Source organism: Pristis pectinata, chromosome 3 (assembly GCF_009764475.1).
Source record: "Pristis pectinata isolate sPriPec2 chromosome 3, sPriPec2.1.pri, whole genome shotgun sequence".
Lineage (NCBI taxonomy): Eukaryota > Metazoa > Chordata > Chondrichthyes > Rhinopristiformes > Pristidae > Pristis > Pristis pectinata.
This window is the reverse complement of record NC_067407.1, coordinates 54,419,184-54,440,532: the sequence shown is the minus strand read 5'-3', so window position 1 is coordinate 54,440,532 and position 21,349 is coordinate 54,419,184. Positions and strand designations below refer to the sequence as shown.

Sequence of the window (21,349 nt, the reverse complement as noted above, 5' to 3'; positions counted from 1 at the left end):
TCCATCATCCAGATCATTAACATATAACATGAAAAGTAGCAGACCCAACACTGACCCCTGGGGAACACCACTAGTCACTGGCAGCCAACCAGAAAAGGCCCCCTTTATTCCCACTCTTTGCCTTCTGCCAGTCAGCCAATCTTCTGTTCAAGCTAGTACCTTTTCCTGTAATATCATGGGCTCCTGTCTTGTTTATCAGCCTCATGTGTGGCACCTTGTCAAAGGCCTTCTGAAAATCCAAGTAAACAACATCCACTGACTCTCCTTTGTCTAACTTGCTTGTTACGTCCTCAAAGAATTCCAACAGATTTGTCAGGCAAGATCTGCCCTTAAGGAAACCATGCTGACTTCGGCCTATTTTATCATGTGCTTCCAAGTACGCTGAAACCTCATCCTCACTAATGGACTCTAACATCTTACCAAGCACTGAAGTCAGGCTAACCGGCCTATAATTTCCTGTCTTTTGCCTCCCTCCCTTCTTAAAGAGTGGAGTGACATTTGCGATTTTCCAGTCCTCTGGAACCATTCCTGACTCCAGCGATTCTTGAAAGCTCACTGCTAATGCCTCCACAATCTCTTCAGCTACCTCTTTCAGAACCCTAGGGTGTAGTCTGTCCAGTCCTTGTCCAGCTTCAGACCTTTCGGCTTCCCAAGCACCTTCTCCTCAGTAATAGTGACTACACTCACTTCTGCCCCCTGACTCTCTCAAATTTCTGGCATGTTGCTGGTGTCCTCCACAGTAAAGACTGATGCAAAATACCTATTCAGTTTGTTAGCCATTTCTTTATTCCCCATTACTACTTTTCCAGTGTCACTCTCCAGCAATCCAATGTCCACTCTTTCTTTTACTCTTTATATACCTGAAAAATCTTTTAGTTTCCTTTTTTATATTATTGGCTAGCTTACCTTCATATTTCATCTTTGCTCCCCTTATTGCGCTTTTAGTTGCCTTCTGCTGATTTTTAAAAGCTTCCCAATCCTCTCTTCCCACTAGTTGTTGCAATAATTTAGGCCCTCTCTTTTACTGCCTTTGACTTCCCTTGTCAGCCACGGTTGCCTCATTCTCCCCTCAGAATGCTTCTTCTTTGGGATGAAATGATCCTGCATCTTCCAAATTACTCCCAGAAACTCCTGCCATTGTTGCTCTACTGTCATTCATCCCTGCTTGGGTCCCCTTCCAATCAACTTTGGCCAGCTCCTCTCTCATGTCTCTGTGGTTACCTTTACTCAATTGTAATACCGATACATCTGATTTTAGCTTCTCCCTCTCAAACTGTTGGGTGAACTCTATCATGTTATAATCACTGCCTCCTAAGGGTTCTTTTACCTTAAGCTCCCAAATCAAATCTGGTTCATTGCACGACACCAAATCCAGAATTGCCTTTTCCCTAGCGGGTCTGACCACAAGCTGCTCAAAAAGCCATCTCGTAGGAATTCTACAGATTCCTTCTCTTGGGATCCAGTGCCAACCTGATTTTCTCAGTCTATCTGCATATTGAAGTCCCCCATGACCACTGAAACATTGCCTCTCTTACATGCCTTTTCTATCCCCTGTTGTAATTTGTACACCACATCCTGGCTACTGTCCAGAAGCCCGTATATAACTCCCATCAGGCTCTTTTTACTCTTTTAGTTCCTTAACCCACAAGAATTCTGCATCCTCTGATCCTATGTCATTTCTTGCTAAGGATTTGATTTCATTTTTTTTTACCAACAGAGCCATCACATCCCCTCTGCCCACCTGCCTGTCTTTTCGATAGGACGTGTATCCTTGGATGTTTAGCTCCCAGCTGTGATCTTCTTTCAGCCACGACTCTGTGATGCCCACAACGTCATACCTGCCAATTTCTAAGTGCACTAAAAGCTCATTGACCTTGTTTCGTATACTGTGTGCATTCAAATATATCACCTTCAGTCTTATATTCACGACCCCTCTTCTCAAATTTGTCTCCATGTTGCCTGAAGTTAAATTCTTACCCTTTTCTAAACTACCTGTCTTATTCTTTATTCTGGAGACTTCTGTAATCTCTCCAGCCCTCTCCTTCCCTTTTACTTTATCCATATTTTTCCCAGTCTGTTGAACCCACCCCTCCACCACTTAGCTTAAAGCCCTATCCACAGCCCTAGTTTTGTGATTCGCCAGGACCCTGGTCCCAGCATGAGTCAGGTGGAGCCCGTCCCATTGGAACAGCTCCCTCCTTCCCCAATATTGGTGCCGATGTCCAATGAATTCAAACCCACTTATCCCACACCGATCTTTGATCCGCACTTTTAACTCTTTAATCTTATAGACCCTGTGCCAATTTGCACGTGACTTGGGTAACAATCCAGAGATTATTACCTTTGTGGTTCTGCTTTTTAATTTAGTCCCTAGCTGGTCATATTCCCTCAGCAGAACTTCTTTCCTTGCTCTACCTATGTCATTGCTACCCACATGGACCACAACAACTGGATCTTTCCCCTCCCACTTCAAATTCCTCTGCAGGTCAGATGAGATGTCCCGAACCCAGGTACCAGGCAGGCAACACAGCCTTTGGGACTCTTGATCCTTTTGACAGAAAAATGTGTCTATACCCCTGACAATACTATCCTCAATTATAACCGCATTTCTCTTCTCTCCTCCCCCTCTTGAATGGCTCCCTGAATCACGGTGCCACAGTTAGGTTGCTCATTGTTCCTACTCTCGATACTCCAATTCTAAAGTAATTTACCCCGAAAATCTCTTTGACAATGTTTTGTAAATGTATCTACTTCAGTAAGGGAAGACCATGCAGAGTAGGAATTTGGTTTGAATCTATTTATTGGAATACTGAGATACATCATCTATGTAGAAGCCTTATAAAAATCAGCACTTTGCTGTGTTTCTGTGATGGCCATTTAAGTTAGTGAAGTAAATGCCGTAAGGCACTGAAGGAGAAAAGAAGGGAACCCTATGTGAACATTGAGGTAGATGGGAACCATGCATCTATATTGAGGTTAGAAATTTGTCTTCAATTATTTTGCAACACGTTCAAAAAAGTAGCAACAGCTCATTATACTCTGCTTCTGAAATTCATTTCCTTACCATAAAACTATGTAGCCACTTTTTTTTAACCAGATTAGGATAACCAGCCAAGGGCCAATTATTACTCTGGAAGCCCTAAATTTGCATTCAATGGTCAAGCATCCCTGCTTGCCAATAACCTTAAAGAAACCTTCTCTGGCCAGATCTTTTCCTTCTCTGATGTCAGGAATCAATTCAATGGGATTTCTGGCCTCCAGGACCCCTGATGTCATCAAACTGGACGAACTGCCAATCATATTACTGAATTCTCACACATTAAAGAAAGAAGTACAATGTTTAGATAACTTTTTAACATTTGCAGAGTGGAACGACATATATGATTAATGTAGAAACTGAAGTAAAAGTTTCTAAATGTTAATTATCCCTTACGTATTGGAATAGTTATGAGAGAATTACAGTGCACATCATATCAGAATTTTTAGTGCCAGGTGGTTTGCTAGGCAAAAGTTATGGCTTAATAAGGCTGGTATCAAAATGTAAGATTACTGTTGTATTTCAGAACAAGACAAGTTCATTAGTTCAAATAATTTCTCTTGATTGCAGTCGAGAAGGTTGCGGAGAGAGACTGAATCACTCAAGCAGTTTTGGGATATCCATGTTAATCTATGCATGCACAAAAACCTCAGAATTGCTGGGAGCTTCATGGAGTAACAATTGCAAATACTGACAGTTTTGCCATTGCTACAAGCACAAAATCCAAGCCATTATCTTTGATGACTGTGTTTGTTGTATGCAACATTTTATACGTTCTGAAGCTGGAATAGCCTTCTGTCCGTGCTACCTGTTGCATTACTCACTGTTAGCTCCCTTATTATACCATCTTGTCCTGAACTGTAGCACTCCCATTATTATTATTACTTGCTTCAGTAGTGAGCTTAAAAATAATTTTGTGCAGTTCCACCAAAGTGAGCTTTCTGCCTTAAGGGTCTGTGATATGAAGTATTCAAATAACAGAATGCACTTCAGATTCAAAGAGCTTAGGAATCCCTTAAAGTCCTGAAGGGTGTCCAGAAAAATGTATTTCTTTCCTCTCTTTCATTTGATATGTTTGATGAACTAAACATGTAAGAAGAGCAAAGACAAAGAGAGGTAGCGAATAAGTATTCCTGATGTTGAACAGCACTTCCAGGATCTGGAAAAGTGCCCAATATAACAGACCTGTAGATGAATGCTTACTGTCAGGAATGAGCTGGATCCTGATGGATAAATCTAACTACAAGTTTACAGGAAAATCCTGGATAACTATAATCAACTTGCTTGTGTTTAATAATCTATCTGTGTAACTTGATACGATTATTAAATAAATTGTTGGTTATTCATCTTGAGTGTTCCATGTAATGTTTAGCAATCATTATACAATATAATTGAAGTTAGGAAACACATAAAGGATGGTAGAAGTTGGAACTTGCTTCCATTATTGGAAATTGATGGTTGGACATTAGTTAATTTTAAACCTAAGTTTGTTAACTAAGAATATTGCAGGAAATGGGGGGAAAAAGACTGGTAAGAGGAGAGATCACAGACCAACCTTGATCTCATTGAATAGCAACTGGTTTGAGCTGTGAAGTGCCCTACTCCTGTTGTTATCTTCCGATGTTGTAACATTGGTAGCACCCTTGAATCTGAGTCAGTCAAGGTTGGGTTCAAATCACTCTTTGAACCTATAACTTGTGTTGACACTTCAATACGATGCTGCAATGAGGAAAGTGCATTCTTTCAAATAAGGTATTAAACTGAGACATGCAAGATGTCTTGGCACCATTTAAAGAAGGGCAGGAGAGCTCTTCCACAGCTCTTGCCAACCTTCTATGCTCAGGCAAACACTTCTAAAAATATAGGAACAAATTACTTGCTAGTGCTGTAGCTAGTCTGTCTACATAATAACAGTCAATTCACTTCAGAAACAACTTATTGGTTATGGACTTTTACAGAAAGAGTTGCTTCTGTCGTTGATGTCATCCAAAAACAAATTCTTCTTTTTTCAAATTAGTCTTCTTGACACAACTATCCAGAATCTCCAATGCATTTGGAACTCAATTTTCAATTTATATTTCCATTGTGCAGTGCAGCATATGTTGTGTGTACTTCTGCATATGCGGTCAGTAACACATGGCATGCACAGTAATTCAAAGTGGGTGAAATCTGGGGGAATAATTAAATGAGGAATGAAACCCAAAGAAAGCTTTAAAATCTGAACTGTTGTTGTCAGTGGTGAATATCCAAATGTAATTTCTTCTAATGCTGATTGAAGTTAAAATGAAAACTTGGAAGTATCTTCCATAAGATGCTTTCTCTTTGCAATTTCCAGCAATTATTTTCAAACAAGTTTTAAGTTTAGTGCTGATTGTAATTGTCTTTCATTAGAAACATTTAATTCAGTTTAAAATCAAAACAGCTGGAGAGGAGGATTTGAAAATAAGCCTCTCTGGTTATAGTTTACTGCTTTAATCAAGCAACCAACATTTACTTAAATTTATTATAACTTAGAACCAATGGAAAGCATGTGTTCTCGGGGCGTTGTCCTCTTTGTTTTTGCCAGAGCTGAGAATTATCGGCCCACTCCTTTACCCTATCTCAATGTAAATGCAGGTTTTTGGAATAACTATTATTAAGCAGGTATTTTGGATTCATTTCAAAAGAATATTTCCACAATGTTTAGACTAATTTCAGACTGATATGACTGGATTAAATTGGTTCTTAATTTGTCCTGCTCTCCACCCAGTGATTAATTACCAAAATCTGGCTTCCTTTGTTTTTAACCTCGGGGGTTTCTCCTTTTTCTCAGGCAGGGATTTTCATTCTGACTCCATGTTACAAACACTACAACACCTTGTTACCTCATACATGTTCCCCTTGTAGAATCTGTAGAACGCCAATGGGCAATTCAACCAGGGTGGGAGCTGGGGTAAGAGTTATCCAAGCCAAACTGATCACATGATAAAAACAAGGGGGGGGGGGGTGGTGCAACTTACTCTAAGCCTTATGTGCAATGAAATTTTATGCAAAGGAAACATGATTCATTCAATAGATGGAAATCCTCATGAAGGATATCTTCACTATTGAGATTAACATATCTAACACAACATTGGGACATCCAAAAGTACTTTACAAAAAAAGAGTATTTTTGAACTGGTGTCAAGGAAATGGCCAAAATTTCCAAATTTCAGGAAGCACTGTTTACCAGGCTTGCAAGGTCAAGGATGATGTTGCAGTTCTGAATTGGCTAATGAGGCCAATTTTGCCACAGAAGGAGCATTAAAGACAGATGCTTTATCAATAAATTAAAGGAAGACAGATTTGCATTTAAATAGCACCTTTCATAACCTCAAGCCTCAAATGATTTACCACCAATTAAGGATCTGCTGTCGTGTCAGGAAACACAGCAGTCCATTTCTGCACAATAAGGACCCCCAACACCATAAATGACTAGAAAATCTGTGTTTTTCTTAGAGATAATGTTGATTGTCAGAAAAATAAAGGACTGCAGATGCTGGAATCTAGATGAAAAACACGATGATGCTGGAGGAACTCAGCAGGCCAGACAGCATCCGTGGAGAAAAACAGGTGTCAACGTTTGGATTCAGGACCGAAGATAGGAAAAGAGGAAGTCCAATGTATAGGAGGGAAAAGCAGAGCAGTGATAGGTGGACAAAAGAAGGGAGGTGGTGTGGGCACAGGGTGGTGATAGGTAGATGCAGGTAAGAGATAGTGATAGGCGGGTGCGGGGGAGGAGGGGAGAGCAGATCTACCAGGGGATGGGTCAAAGGTAAGAAGATTGTTGATTGTCAACTCGGTTTCTCTTTCTAGCTGGGATGTTTCCTAACGGGGTACTTCAATGCTGCCTGACTCAACCGAGGGACCTTCTCTGCACGGGCTGACTATCGCCGTATGCTTCATCTACCCTATAGTAAATAGCTTTAAAAAGAAAAGACTCGTATGCGCCATGCAATTTGCAAGAAGGTGTTTCCCTGACAACCAAGCAAACCGAATATTCTGACCACCGTCCCCTCTGATTATGTGACCCTCCTTCACTAGCCCCCCCACCAGCAACCATCCTCTCCTTCGGCGGGGGCAATGTTGGGAGACACCTCGCTGCGGTCTCCTGGCATTATCCCATCACATGCAAGGGAAAGTCTCCCTGTAACCGGCGCCACCTGTAGTCACAGCAGCCCAGTTTGACGTGTTTTATTGATCACAACTTTCAATATCAGGAATTATATTTCCATGCACAATTGTCGGTAAACACAGAATTATTTTGGAGCTGGCGGTGCTTAATAGTTGTTGGCTTATATATGGTAATCGCATACATGTGTACATAGACTGATATATGATGCCATGCATTAATTAAGATTGGCGAGCAGATTTTTTTTACAGGGGTTGCCTTGCCCTGCAACACCCAAGTTAGGTGCACTGGGATCTCGTTGCAAAGGACAGCCACCATTCCCAGGACTCACACCGCACCCTCAGAGCAGGCGCCGGTGGGATGTGACTGCATCGAGGGGCGAGCGTTCATCCATTGCAAGGCGCCGGCACTCGCCGTTGCGAGCCAGCCCCCTTCGGGGATCGGAGCGCCGGCCTCTTTTCCCCCACCCCGGGGAATCCAGGAAGCTGCCCCGAGCTCTCCAGCCACACGGAGCGCAAGTGATGTAACTTTACGCCAATCGGGTGGGAATTCCCGGCCGCCGGCCAATAGGGAGGGAGGCTGGGCTGCTGTGCTTTTGATTGGGAAGTGGCGAGATGGCGCTGCTGCGAGAGCGAAGGGCAGCACAGCGGCAGGAGTGAGCCGGCAGCGGAGCACTCGGAGCCGGCCGAGGGCAGTGCAGGCACTCGCTCGTCGGGCTGGAGCACCGCTTGCAGGAATCCACAAGACCCCGCTGCGGATCAACAGCACGGGACCTGCTTTAGATGCACGGTGGAGCATTGGGGCTGTTTGCAACCGGCCCCGAATCGCTGAAGTTCCCTCCTTAGTTTATACATAAAATATATTGTCTCTATGGTTCTGCCACTGTTGTATTTTTTAATTCGCCTAGCCTAGGACCATTTGTTTGCCTCCACCACCCCTGCTTCTGCTCTGCCTTTTTTTTGTTTGTGTGTCGCTCGCCAACATGCCAAGCAAAACCAAATACAACTTAGTGGATGACGGACACGATTTGCGGATTCCTCTGCATAACGAGGAGGCTTTCCGGCATGGAATCAGTTTCGAGGCGAAGGTTTGTAACTTTTCATCACTTCATCCAACGCGGGCGCATGCACTGGATTTGTGACTTTGATTCGAAAGTGAGCCCCTTCTTTTCTGAAGTACACCCCTCTCTATTTCTTTTCACAGTACATCGGCACGCTGGATGTACCCAGACCAAACAGCAGGGTGGAGATCGTGGCTGCAATGCGAAGGATCAGGGTGAGTGAGAGTTATCAATGTTTTGGTGGGCGACACCTTGACTATCTTCATTCTGGATCCATGTGACCTTCCCATAGATAACATTGCAAAGAAGCACGAAGTGGAAGCTCAAGCTGAGGTCCGAAGTGGCTCAGTTTGTGGTTGCTATGTACTGGGAGCAGAAGTGGAGCCCACTGTTAACGTACCAGAAAGCATTGGGGTCCTGATTGGAAGCAAGTGGTTAATGGTTAGGCTTTAATAACTGCGACCAAACTCCTAAGTTGCGAAACGTACATTCGGAGAAGTTTGAGGGTGAAGGCTTTCTGTACAATCGACAGAGCAAGCTAAGAATCCACCAGCAGAACTCCACAGCAGTCAGAGTTCGCCCTACCAGTATAGAATAGGGACCACTACATCTAGATGGTAGTTGGTATCCTTTTTCACCACACGTGCATTCAGGGGAAACCTCATTGACCTCAAAGACAGCTAATCTATTGTGCTGGGAGTCCAATTCATAGCAAGTGTTTTCTGCCTTTTTGTTGAATGAGGTTTCAGACTCCAGAACGCATTGTGTTCTATGTTGTGTGGATAGTTGTTTTAAAAGTATACAGTAGATAGCAAGAATGGAGCAACTGAATGGATTTGTTCAGGATTATTTCATTTGGGCTGCAATATGTGTCAGCTACGCAATCCACAAGACCATCACCAGGCAACAACTTTCATTTATACAGCACTTTGAATGCAAGGCATCCAAAGGCTTAATCATCAGTACTCTGACATTAATGATCTTGTTTGAAAGAATGATTTGCAGCACAGGTAGAATTATGTACTGTCAGCTATTGTCCATTCAACATTAAGGTTATGTATGACAGCATTCATTAAGAAAATCATTGCGAATTACTTTTAGGAACTTATTGGATTTTCTGGATGGGGGTTACTCCTGGTGTGTCAACAGTCTCAAAGTCATGACTGACTTTTTCTTTTTTGATTGAGTGAACTGTAAATGTTTAAGAAAAGTAAAAGAGGCTCATTTACAAAGTGCCTTTCTTGATCCTTGGCGCTTTCCAAACCTTTTTGTAACCAGTGAAAGTACTTTGGAAAGATAGTTATTGAGCCAGCATTGTATATTGTGGGAAAATGCAGTATCCTATTTGTGCACTGCAAGTCCAATAGCCACTAATCTATTATGGTGATATTGGCTGAGGGATAGGGCTTGGGCAGCACATTGGGAAAATTCTTGTCCTTCCAAACTGCCGTGTGATTGATATTGGTTTATTATTGTCACTTGTACTGAGGTACAGTGAAAAACTTGTCTTGCATACCGATTGTGCAGGTCAATTCATTACACAGTGCAGTTACACTGAGTCAGTACAGAGTCCATTGATGTAGTACAGGTAAAAACAGTAACAGGACAAAGTGTCACAGCTACAGAGAAAGTGCAGTGCAATAAGGTGCAAGGTCACAACAGGGTAGATCGTGAGGTCATAGTCCATCTCATTGTATAAGAGAACCGTTCAATAGTCTTATCACAGTGGGGTAGAAGCTGTCCTTAAGTCTGGTGGTACGTGCCCTCAGGCTCCTGTATCTTCTACCCGATGGAAGAGGAGAGAAGAGAGAATGACTTGGGTGGGTGGGGTCTTTGATTATGCTGGCTGCTTCACCAAAACAGTGAGAGGTAAAGACAGTCCATGGAGGGGAGGCTGGTGTCCGTGATGTGCTGGGCTGTGTCATATGAATTAACATGAGAGGACTGAATTGGTTAATGTCTCTCATGAACAGTGGTACTTCAACACTCAGGTATGTGGCCTTTGATGCAATTGGTGGCACTTCCATCTCGGAGTCAGAGTATTAATCCACTGCAGGGATCTGAGAACATAATCCAGGTTGACGCTCCAGTGCCGTACTGAAAGAGTGCTGCAATGTCAGAAATACCACCTTTCAGATTGTCGTTACATCAAGGTTCTGATTGTCCTCTTGGGTTGATGCAAAAGGTCCCTTGATTATCTGAATGCATGGAATGACCTGTTCAATAGTTATCCCCTAATCAATATTAATAAAGAGAATAACCTGGTCATTATTCATTGCTGTTAGAAGGTCCTCCATGTAAACACATTTTCTTCTGAATTTCCTATGTTATAACAGTGACTCTCCTTCAAAAGTCCTTCTTGGCTGTAAAGTGTTGTGGGAGTTCATAAGACTCTGAAAGAAACTGTTTAAAAAAAAAAGCATGTTTTTCTTTCCAAAAAGTGTAGCTTTTGCTCAGCCCTGCATCGAAGGGTCAACCTGGATTATGTGCACCCTGTCTCTGGCATTGGGCTTGAATCTACAACCTTTTTGGCATGCAGGTTAAGACTGCTAGCACTGCACCAAGGCTGACGTCTTGCTTTTGCAATGTGTTGCCAAGGTTTCCATTACTTAAAGGATCCAAATAAAAGAATGAGATTTCTTTGAAGGTGAGGGTGGGATAGGGTAGGGCTAGGAGTAACAATGGATAAAAGTTAGCGTTATGGAAGAGAAAATCCTGAACGTTAGCACTCCCATTTCCCCAATTATATCTAGACAGGGAAATAGCATTTGTATTGCTTTATCAGACTAATATTATGTTTTTGGACTAGGAATTAATTTCTCATTTCTAACTGTTGAAGTCTATCCATGTTTGAATCTTCCAACCTCTGAATAACTGACACTCAACAATTCACATTTGTGTGCATTATATTCTTTGGAACGATTGACTTTTGCTGTTTTGTACTCAAAGCCCCTGTCACTAAAGCTGATCTTCTAAGCTATTGTTTGTAGTACTAGTGGTGTCAGATGATGATTATATCACGATGGCCCATATCCTTTCATGTTCTGCACTAAGTGTATTCTAGGACCCCAGGTGGAATTGGTGAATGCTGTAACATCTATTGATTGACAGTTATGCTAAGACATTTGGAAATGTTGCATTTATCTTTGTATGTCTTGGTCTCACTTTAACCTTCTCTGATAGCAAGCAGTCATATGATCTCTACCTTACCACTGTGTACTTTCAATGAAGATGCTCAGGGCCAGGAACTCGGAGTACACAAAAAAAAAATGCAGTTTCCTTGCGCATATATATTCATTATGTAACCCACAGAGTCATTGTTTTCAGCTGGGATCATTAACTATTGCTTGGGAATAGCACATTCCATTACCCTACCTCATCTCCCACCACTTTCCTTACCTTAAACTAGTGTTTTTTTTAAAATGGTGAATGAATCGGAGCAAACCATGCCTATGAAGCGGCTGTGAAAATCTTTGACAGATGGTGAAGCCACTTCCCTACTTCTGTTGTGTGCTAAAGCTGTCAGTTTTTTTTTCTGGATGAAAATATAAAATGTTGGAAACACTCAGCAGGTCAGGCAGCATCTGTAGAGAGAAAAATAGAGTTTGGATAGAAAGCCCTTTGCAGAAGGGGGGTGGGGTGGGGATAAGTTAGTTTTAATGTTGCAGAAAGGGTAGGGTAGGGTAAGGATGAATAGGGGAAAGGATAAGATGAGGTTAGGGTTGCTGTGGGGCTAAGTTGTAGAGATCAGTGGGTTAAGAGAGAAAATTAACAAAACCTATGAAATGAAGGGCAGCTGGTGAGAGCATAGAATCCATCCTGACCAGCTGAATGTTTTCATTTCAGATTTCCAGTACTTACTGATTTTCAGACTTTTTCAGTTGTTTTGAATACAAAAAAACTACTAAAAACATTTTTTAAAAAAAGCTTATCATCTTGAAAAACATTGAAAGTAAGATCACCTACTTTTGAATAAGTAAAAACATTACTGCAAACAAGAGATTCTTTCGACCACATTTCGTTTAAATGAGTAGGCTCCAACTGGGAACAGGAATCCCAAGCAAATTGCTCAATGTTAATGCTGGGGAGTTCCAGCAAATAGAGGAAAGCCTGGAAACCACTGGCGGAGTTCACCCACCAAGTTTGGGACCCCTGTATACCTGGAAATGCTCATACTTCGAGAAATGATAGCAGTTCCACACGGTGCTGTGGACACTCAGCTGGTTCCTTATTTTATCCACCCCTCCCCTCTCCCATCCCACACCAATTACTCGAGGGTTAGAGAAGAGTTTCCTTCTATTTTGAGGATTGCTAATGCTGAGATTTTCCTCATTAAATAAAATGGCAAGGAAGGTCTTTCATCTCCATGCAAGTTTTTCTCCCCTAGATTTCCTTCCTTTTTCTCTTCATTGCTTCTGGGATCATGTTGGATGTAGGTCTAAAGGTGCATTGTCCAGGTTGGTATTAACACCAGCTATAATGCTCCATCTCTCCTCTCCCTCTTTGTCATCCTGACTGATGTTGTGATTGTGGTACAGCAATTGAATGTGTGTGCTTTCTCACAGATGTGCTGTTTACTTAAAGAAAAAACTGACGTATTTTGTATTGCATGTTCCGTGACCTTGTGTTGTCTCAATGCACTCACAAAATGTAATCGCTATAGTAACATAGAAAATGAGGCAGATGATTTGCACGCAAATAGCACTGTGATTAAAAAAAAATGTAATAATTGTTTTTTTTAAATATTGTTTAGGGAAGTGCATGTGAAAGGTCACCTTGCAGAGTCTTCAGAATAGTTCATTGGAACTTGCATCCATGTAAGACGCTGGAAGGGCATTCAATTTATTGTCTCAACTTAGAAATGACCAATAGAGTCATGCTCACTCAGTGCTACACTGGCTAGTCATCCTAGATTTCTGCACTCAAGCCCTTGTATTCTGCCCATCAGTACATGAAGGTAACAATCCATTGTGGGTGGCTAGTCAGGACATAAGGAATGGTGTGAGAGTGACTATATCTCCACGTTACCTCTTGATGAAAGCATGTATTGTGGAATGAATCTCATTTTGACTTCATCTGGCATAGGATAATTGAGTAAGTGAATTCTAGATTTTAAAAGAGAATTGAAAATCAGTAATCCAGCCAGAGGTTTAAATTTTGAAATCATTAGCTCAGGGTAAGCATGAAGCTGTGCTTACTTGGAAATGTGACTTTGAACTCTGCAAAGTTATAATGGCCACAAGTCTCCTCCTCCACCCTAAACGCACGCTCCCTTCACCACTGGCTACAGTTGTAACGTTTACAGAAATCATTGCAATTACTCACCCAAGCCAAGCCCGCAGTGCCTGCCACACCTGCCACCGAGAAAGATGAGGGCTCGAGGTGCATGGGAACACCAACAAGTGGAAGTTAACTTCAAGCCCGCACACAATCATGAGTTGGGAACACATTGCCTCTGCAGCGTCACTGGGTGTAAGTCCTGGAATTCCTTCTCCAACCATATTGTGGGAGCATCTGCACCAGAAGGACTCTAGTGGTTCAAGATGGTCGTTCCCAATCCCCACTTTGAGGGCAATTAGGGATGGGTTATAAATGCTGGCCTTGCCCAGATCCCTAACAATGAATACATCTTAAGAAAAACCTCAGCTGTAATACAAAACATGATAGACTTGGAACCTCAAGTGGAATTAAGTAAAGTGGATTCAAGTGATTCCTTTGATCTTTCTGATTCTGTTCAGTAATGTCTCAGCTCGCTTGCGTGCATGCGTATCTGCTAAAGTGAATATCAGTGCAGAAATAGGGGGAAAAAAATCTTCTGTGACTGGCTGAAACCAGATTTTCCTCCTAATACTATTGGATAACAGCTGTTCTTATTTTCACCACTTTGTCATATTCTCTAGACCATGATCCTTGCAACAATTAATCATAGTTCACTTGATGCCATCTCTTCCAGCCCACAACTTATCTTCCATAAATCCGGAGCTTGATGTTCATTAATTTAGATTGCATCCAGTAACTAAACGTCTTCTGCCCCCTTCTGAGCTTTCCTTTTGAACAAAGGTAGATCTGTGCTTGTATGTGCATATTCAAAACTACTTTGAAAACTAAGAGTGTAGATACCCTATTATTACACATTGCAATTGAAGTTAATGAATGGCAATTTTAAATTAATGCTTCATATTAATTGCTCATGAAAAATTCAAAAGATCATAGTGAGAACTTGGAAAATCAGTTATGTTGTCTTGACTGATGGTATGAAATGATATTATTTTGGGGGAAAGTGGTAGATTGCATGCAATGTCTTTTGTGGCTCCACGGGTTTACAAATTGAGTGTCTGTAGATAAGTTATCTGAGGAGGACAAAGGGCTTCTTTGCACAGTGGTCCACTGATCATTGCTCGCCTTGGATGAGACAAATTGCACCAGCTTTTGGTGAATGGCGGAGCAGATTCCTGCTCAGTGTGCTCTTTCCAGCAAGAGCTTGTCACTTCGTGAAAGCTGTAAGTTGACCATCTTCTGGAGATCATTGGACCAGAGACCACTACTTCTAATTTGTAGCATTCATCAATTGGTTCAATAATACCAAAAATGCCAGAAATACTCAGCAGGTCAGGCCAGGTTTGTGGAGAGAGAAACAAAAGTAATGCTTCAGCTCCATGATCTTGCAATTGCTCAATTGGGGCCTGAACTGGGAAATTCCATCAGTCAGTGCTAGGCCACCTTAATACAGAAATATTTAGGAAGGAAAATGGCCACGTTCCATTGCCTGGTCTACCAGAATTATTTATGGTAATGGATCTCTAATCTAACTCATGCACCTCATCACCTCACACCTGAAGCTCAATCGTAACGCTTTTCTATTTGTCCAGTTGATTACCTGTTTCTTAGAGTGATTGCAACATTTTGAGGATGAGAGAGATTGGAAAAGACTCCTTTCTGTTTTGATGCATGGGGTATCAGGGCAAGTAGGAGGGTCAGGTGTGGGGGGGGAAAAAAAAGCATGGCCACATTCTGCATTAATGAAATGGGACTCTTTTCTCCATCAATCTCCTGCCTTCAGAAATTCCAAAACACTGCAAGCCGTTGGTGAAGAAATCAGTAGTGGAATGGAGCAAATCTGATAGCTGTGGAGATGCTGTGCAGATCCAGAGAGATTAGCAATCAGTTAATTCCCGTCAATATTATGTCTCTTGTTGCAGAGAAGGGTTGGGTTTGTGGCAGGGAGTAGCAGTGGTAAATTGGTTTATTATTGTCACACGTACCGAAGAACAGTGGAAAAACTTGTCTTGCATTCCGTCCATACAGATGATTTCATTTACAACAGTGCATTTAGGTAGTTCAAAGTAAAAACAATAATAGAATGTAGAATAAAGTGTAACAGTTACAGAAGTGCAGTGCAGCTAGACAATAAGGTGCAAGGCCATAACAAAGTAGATTGTGAGGTCCTCTTATTGTATTAGGGGACGGTTCAATGGTCTTATAATAGCGGGATAGAAGCTGTCCTTGAGCCTGGTGGTATGTGCTTTCAGGCTTTTGTATCTTCTGCCCAATGGGAGTGGGGAGAAGAAAGAACGTGGATGGGATCTTTGATTATGCTGGCTGGTTTATCGAGGCAGTGGGAAGTGTAGACAGAGTCCATGGAGGGGAGACTGCTTTCCATGATGTGCTGAGCTGTGTCCACAACTCTCTGTAGTTTCTTGTGGTCACGGGCAGAGCAGTTGCCATACCAAGCTGTGATGTATCCAGATAGGATGCTTTCTATGGTGCTTAATTAAAATTGGTGAGGACTGATGGGGACATGCCAAATTTCTTTAGTCTCCTGAGGCAGTAGAGGCACTGGTGAGCTTTCTTGGCTGTGGCTGGACCAGGCCAGGCTGTTGGTGATGTTCACTCCTGGGAACTTGAAGCTTCCTACCCTCTCGACCTCAGCACCATTAACGTAGATAGGAGCATGTGTACTGCCCCACTTCCTGAAGTCAATGACCCGCTCTTTTGTTTTGCTGACATTGAGGGAAAGGTTGTTGTCATGACACCATGTCACTAAGCTCTCTATCTCCTTCTACTCTGACTCCTCTTTATTTAGGATACGGCCCACTACGGTGGTATCATCTACAAACTTGGAGTTAGAACTGAATCTGGCCACACAGTTGTGAGGGAGTAGAGTAGGGAGCTGAAGATGCAGCCTTGTGGGGCACCAGTGTTGAGAATAATCATGCCGGAGGTGTTGCTGCCTATCCTCACTGATTGCAGACTGTTGGTTAGGAAGTCAAGGATCCAGTTGTAGAGGGAGGTGTTGAGTCCTGGGTCCTGGAGTCTGGTGATGAGTTTGCTTGGAATTATAGTATTGAAGGCGGAGCTGTAGTCAATAAACAATAGTGTAATGTAGGTGTCTTTACAGTCCAGATGCTCCAGAGATGAGTGTAAGGCCAGGGAGATAGCGCCTGCCATAGCCCTGTTTTGGCAGTAGGTGAATTGCAGTGGGTCGAGATTGTCTGGGAGGCTGGAGTTAATGTGTGTCAATGCCCAGCCTCTTGAAGCACTTCATGACGGTGGATGTCAGAGCCACCAGGCGGTAGTCATTAAGGCACGTTACCTTGTTTTTCTTAGGTACCGGAATGAAAGTGGTTCAGGTGCATTGAAGGCTGTCAGGGTGGGTGGTGACAAACCAATCTCCTTCTGTTCAAAACATGCATAGAATGCGTTAAGCTCATTGGGGAGGGATGCACTGTTGCTGGCGATGCTGTCCGACCTCGTTTTGTAGCCCTACCACAACTGACGGCTTGTCTGGGACTCTATTTTGGACTGGTATAAGTGCTGGGTGAGCCTTGCTTTTCATCATTTAGAAGTTCTGTATTCCTGTGAATTAAGTATGCTTTTGATGTCAACACATTTTTGGGCACTCATTTTTTATTTATATGTATATATAGAGAGACTGTCTGCTTTTTTTATGTCTATTGATATGAAATTGTGAACATACACAGCTGAAAATCTGGGGGTTTTTGGAATGATTTACAAGATTCTCCGATAAGTAATTCTTCATCAAGTACTTTCCTCTTCCCACCACCCCCAATTACCCTGATTTTTTTTTAATGGTACCAAGTTATAAATAGCCCCACGTATACAGGAGAGCCTTGCCAGAACAATTATTAACTCTTGTAAGGACTTGAAGTCATGTTGAACGTTTAGATTTTAATATCTGTTCCTATTTCTGCTATCACTTGGGTACTTTTACAACTCCAATGCACAAGGACTATTGCATCCTCTTCCTTGCCAAACCCTCTATACTTTTTTCTAACCCCACTCCTTCTGTCAAACTGCAATCCCCCTCTCATTTCCCATGTTCCATAATGAACTTGGGTAAATTGTTTAAATCCTTAATGATCCAGGCAATCTATCTGATCAAAGCGCAGGTCCTTTGGAAGGTTTAAACTTCAGTTGAAAAGAAAGACCAGACACAGCAATAATGTGATAGTTATTGGCAACAGAGTAATTAGGCACTGATATATCATAGTTGAATACTGGAGTAAACAAGTCATTGGGGAAGAAGGAGATGCTTTGAATATATCCTTTAATTTGCTAATGTTAGTACATAGAGTCAGCATGAATAGAAAGCAAAGCAGCCTATTTGATATATCAGGTGCCAAACTGGTGCACAGAGGAAAATATTCCCGAAATACACTAAGACATTGAAAAGCTACTGGGGGGGGGGGGGGGGGGGGGGAAGAAAGGATAACTGCATTACAGTAAAGATTTCACTTAGTGGCGATGCCAAAAGCTAGGGGTATATTCTCTAATGAGTCCCCAAAGATCTCCTCTGCATTTAAAATAAAAATACTGCTGAATAGCAAACATTAGGTACATGAAATAAATCCTACAGCTTTTTTATTTTTACCGATTAATGAATTGCATTTTTTTATGATGTTCCTGTGCTTTCAGCTCTATCATTGCACTTAAAATGTGAGGTCCTTTTCCCACGGTACCTTATCTGTGAGAAAAATATATGGGTATTTGGGTGCGCCAGTCCAAAGATTAACAACATCTGGAAGTGGACAGGTCCAAAGCTTTACTAGTGTTTAATTCACAGAACTCCTTCCCATGTTGGCAGCATGGCAGCTGTATTCCGCTGAGATTTTGCATCTCTGATAAGACTTCATTTGCAATTGCAAGTCCCTAGAAGTTAAGCTGAAAATCAAATGATTTGTACATCCTGAACTGAAGGAAGTTTGGGTGTCCCCGTCACCCCCCACCCCCCGCCAATCCCCCAAACTCTTCATTGCATCATAGTTTTGACAAGCAGCGTATTTGAGATTGAACTCCAAAATATGGCACCTTGCACCTGTGCAAAACGACTATGCGGTAAAACATTCCAAGGCTATTCTCAGGAATATTATCAAATGTCTTTTTGACACTTGGTCCTGTGAGATATTAGAACAGAATCTTGGTCACAGAAGTGGGCTCTTACAAGAGGAGGGAGAAGGTTTTATGGAGGGAATTCCTGAGTGTAAGCAAAGGCAGGACATTAACAGTCAGGGTTAGTCAATTGGTTTATGTTGAAGCACTGTTGAGCTGGAGGAGATGGGAAGGAGAGAGATTGTAAAAAAAAAACACACCTTAAAATTTAGTCATTTGTGAACTGGAAAGCAGTCTAAGTCAGCAAGCCTGGGCGATGGTGTTAACTAGGAATCGGAGAGCAGGGTTCTGACTCCTGCAAGGGTGGTTATGCTTATTCATTACTTCTTTCCAATGGTTTAAAGTTAAGAGCTAATACACTTCAAGCGTAACCATTGAAGCAATTTCTTCTGAATAAAACAGTAGCAATCTAGGCTGCAATGCCGAATACCCGAGTGTAAGTGAAATATTCTCTGTAGGTGGACTTGGTTGAAAGAGCCTAGAATCAGTGCATGTTCAATGTTGCTTCAGCTGTTCTTTATAAAGGGGACGGATATCATACAAGCTGCAACAAGAAGTTTGTATTTTTATGAAGGTGTGGTGATACAGCACTACATTGTAGAAAGTTTACTTATTTCTGCTGTCATTATGATTCATAGTGACGTGCAATGGCATTTCTCCATTGAGTAATCATTACAGTCCCAATACCGAAAAACATTCAGATTTAAAATAGGAAGTCACTTACGTTGGTCAAAAAGCGATAACCATTATCCTTTTGCATTAACAGTTCCATTGTGTTCATTTTAAAACTGCTTATCTTAATGTCTTAATTGCTTCATTTATCCACCAGCTGAAACAGCTGTGCTCACTTGTACACACATCATTGAGATTTCTCTTTCATTAAATCCACCAAATGTATCAGGACCTTGTTTCCCCATTTGGAATATTTTGAAGTGCTACACCATGATTTTTCTTGTGTAGTTGGCAATCCCATAAAAGGCGTTCTTAAAAGTGGTCCTTTGTGGTGGGAAACTTGCATTAGATTGCTTAGATTTGTCCTGTGAATAATTGTTTTCCCCCACTGTGGTAGATATACTGTTGGTTAATGGTGATCAAGATTTAGGAAAGGAAAAGACTGGGATTTTAATTGAAACTGTTTTGTAAAATAAGCACATTGATGGTATAAATTCTTTTATTGGAAAGTAAATTCTTACATACTTAGGTGAAAGGATATACCTTTCTAATTTTTTTGATTATCTGCAATGCAGCAGTATTAAGCTTGGAGATTAGTATGGAAAACCAATGAAAAGGTATTCATTACACGATAACATTTGTATCCCTTTATCATGTTAAAGATTTCAAGGTCTGTAAAATTTAATTTAAGTTACAAAATCATGGTAAAATGCATGGACCACACTATCCAGCAAAGAAACTGGGATCCATCACTAAGTTTTAATGCATCCAATTGTAAGTAAGTAAATTCCTAGCCATGCCGCAGTGACTGCCAAGGATTATTGTGATTCAATATGTCAAGGAGTTTGGTGAAACCAAAATGGAAATGCTGGAAGAATTCAGCCACTCAAGTAGCACTTGGGGAAAGAGAAACCAATCGATGTTTCAGGTCAATGAAATGACTCTTTCAGTGAAACATTAACTGGTTTCTCTTTCCACAGATGCTGCTTGACTGGTTGAGTTCTTCCAATGTTTCTGTTCTTGCTTCAGATTCCAGTACATGCAGTTTTATTTGTTTTCCAAGGAGTTTGGTGAAGTTGTTTCAATGGGATAAAATTGAAACTTTAAGAAAAAAAACTGATACTTGCGCATGACGGTTCGACATGTGATCTCAACCAAGTGTGAAATTTGACTAATGATGTGATCTACATCTTCCTGGCAATTTTGTGGGAGAACTCCTGTGTTCCAGTAAAAGTCTTGAGAAAAATGCTGTATCTATCTTTCTTACAAGAATCTTGGCCTCCCAAGTTTCAAATATTCTGATTTAATCAGAAGTCATGAGAATAGTTTTTCTTACCAAAAATTAAGAGGTTTGGTACAAAAATGACAAAGGAAAGAGGGCATCATTAGACTGAGTTGGCAGGCTTTATTGTTAAATATATACCTGTTTAGAGCATGAACAATGTTTGTGTGTTTTGTTTTAATAATGACCATTTAAGATGTGTAGGATTATCAGCTTTAAGCCTTATAAATGGTGCATCATTATATTTTAGATCTGTGTAAAGTTGTATCCTTTAATCTCAAAAGTCTGAGATGTTCTCTACCTAAATTTGTGACTATTGCTGCGTCACACACTCGATCGTTAAGATCTGATGAATATTTGCTTGCCATGTTTTACTATTTACAGGTTAGCCTTTGAACCTCCTAAGAATTTTCATTAAGTTGTTCATTCCCTTGTACCTTAATACCCCTGTTGACTGATCCAACAGGAATGCAAGAGTCACAGATTTCTTTAGCCAGTGTTTTACTACTTGCTTGTATTACAAATGAATAGTGGGAGGCAGTATACCTTGAAACATGACCAGTTTGAAACATGACCAGGCACATCTGTGACTTTAGCATTATGTGGTGGAACTTTCCCATTTGCCTACTATAATAAATCATTTGTAATTACTGATGATAAGGCCCAAGTGTCGGGCAATGTTTAGATTCATTGCAGAATTGTTGACAAGGCTGTTAACTCCTTGAGATTTCTTTTGAT

At 41.4% G+C, this 21,349-nt stretch overlaps 1 protein-coding gene across 1 annotated transcript in view; it reads left to right on the top strand.

Moving 5' to 3' along the window:
- The first annotated feature begins 7,785 nt into the window (after positions 1-7,785).
- The window catches only part of nos1apa (nitric oxide synthase 1 (neuronal) adaptor protein a), a 318,651-nt gene continuing 305,087 nt past the window's right edge, over positions 7,786-21,349 (top strand). Inside the window, exons 1-2 of the mRNA XM_052012652.1 lie at positions 7,786-8,274; positions 8,391-8,462. Of these exons, the coding sequence (XP_051868612.1) occupies positions 8,170-8,274; positions 8,391-8,462 (177 nt within the window). The 5' untranslated portion in view covers positions 7,786-8,169. The remainder of the gene's footprint in view (positions 8,275-8,390; positions 8,463-21,349) is intronic.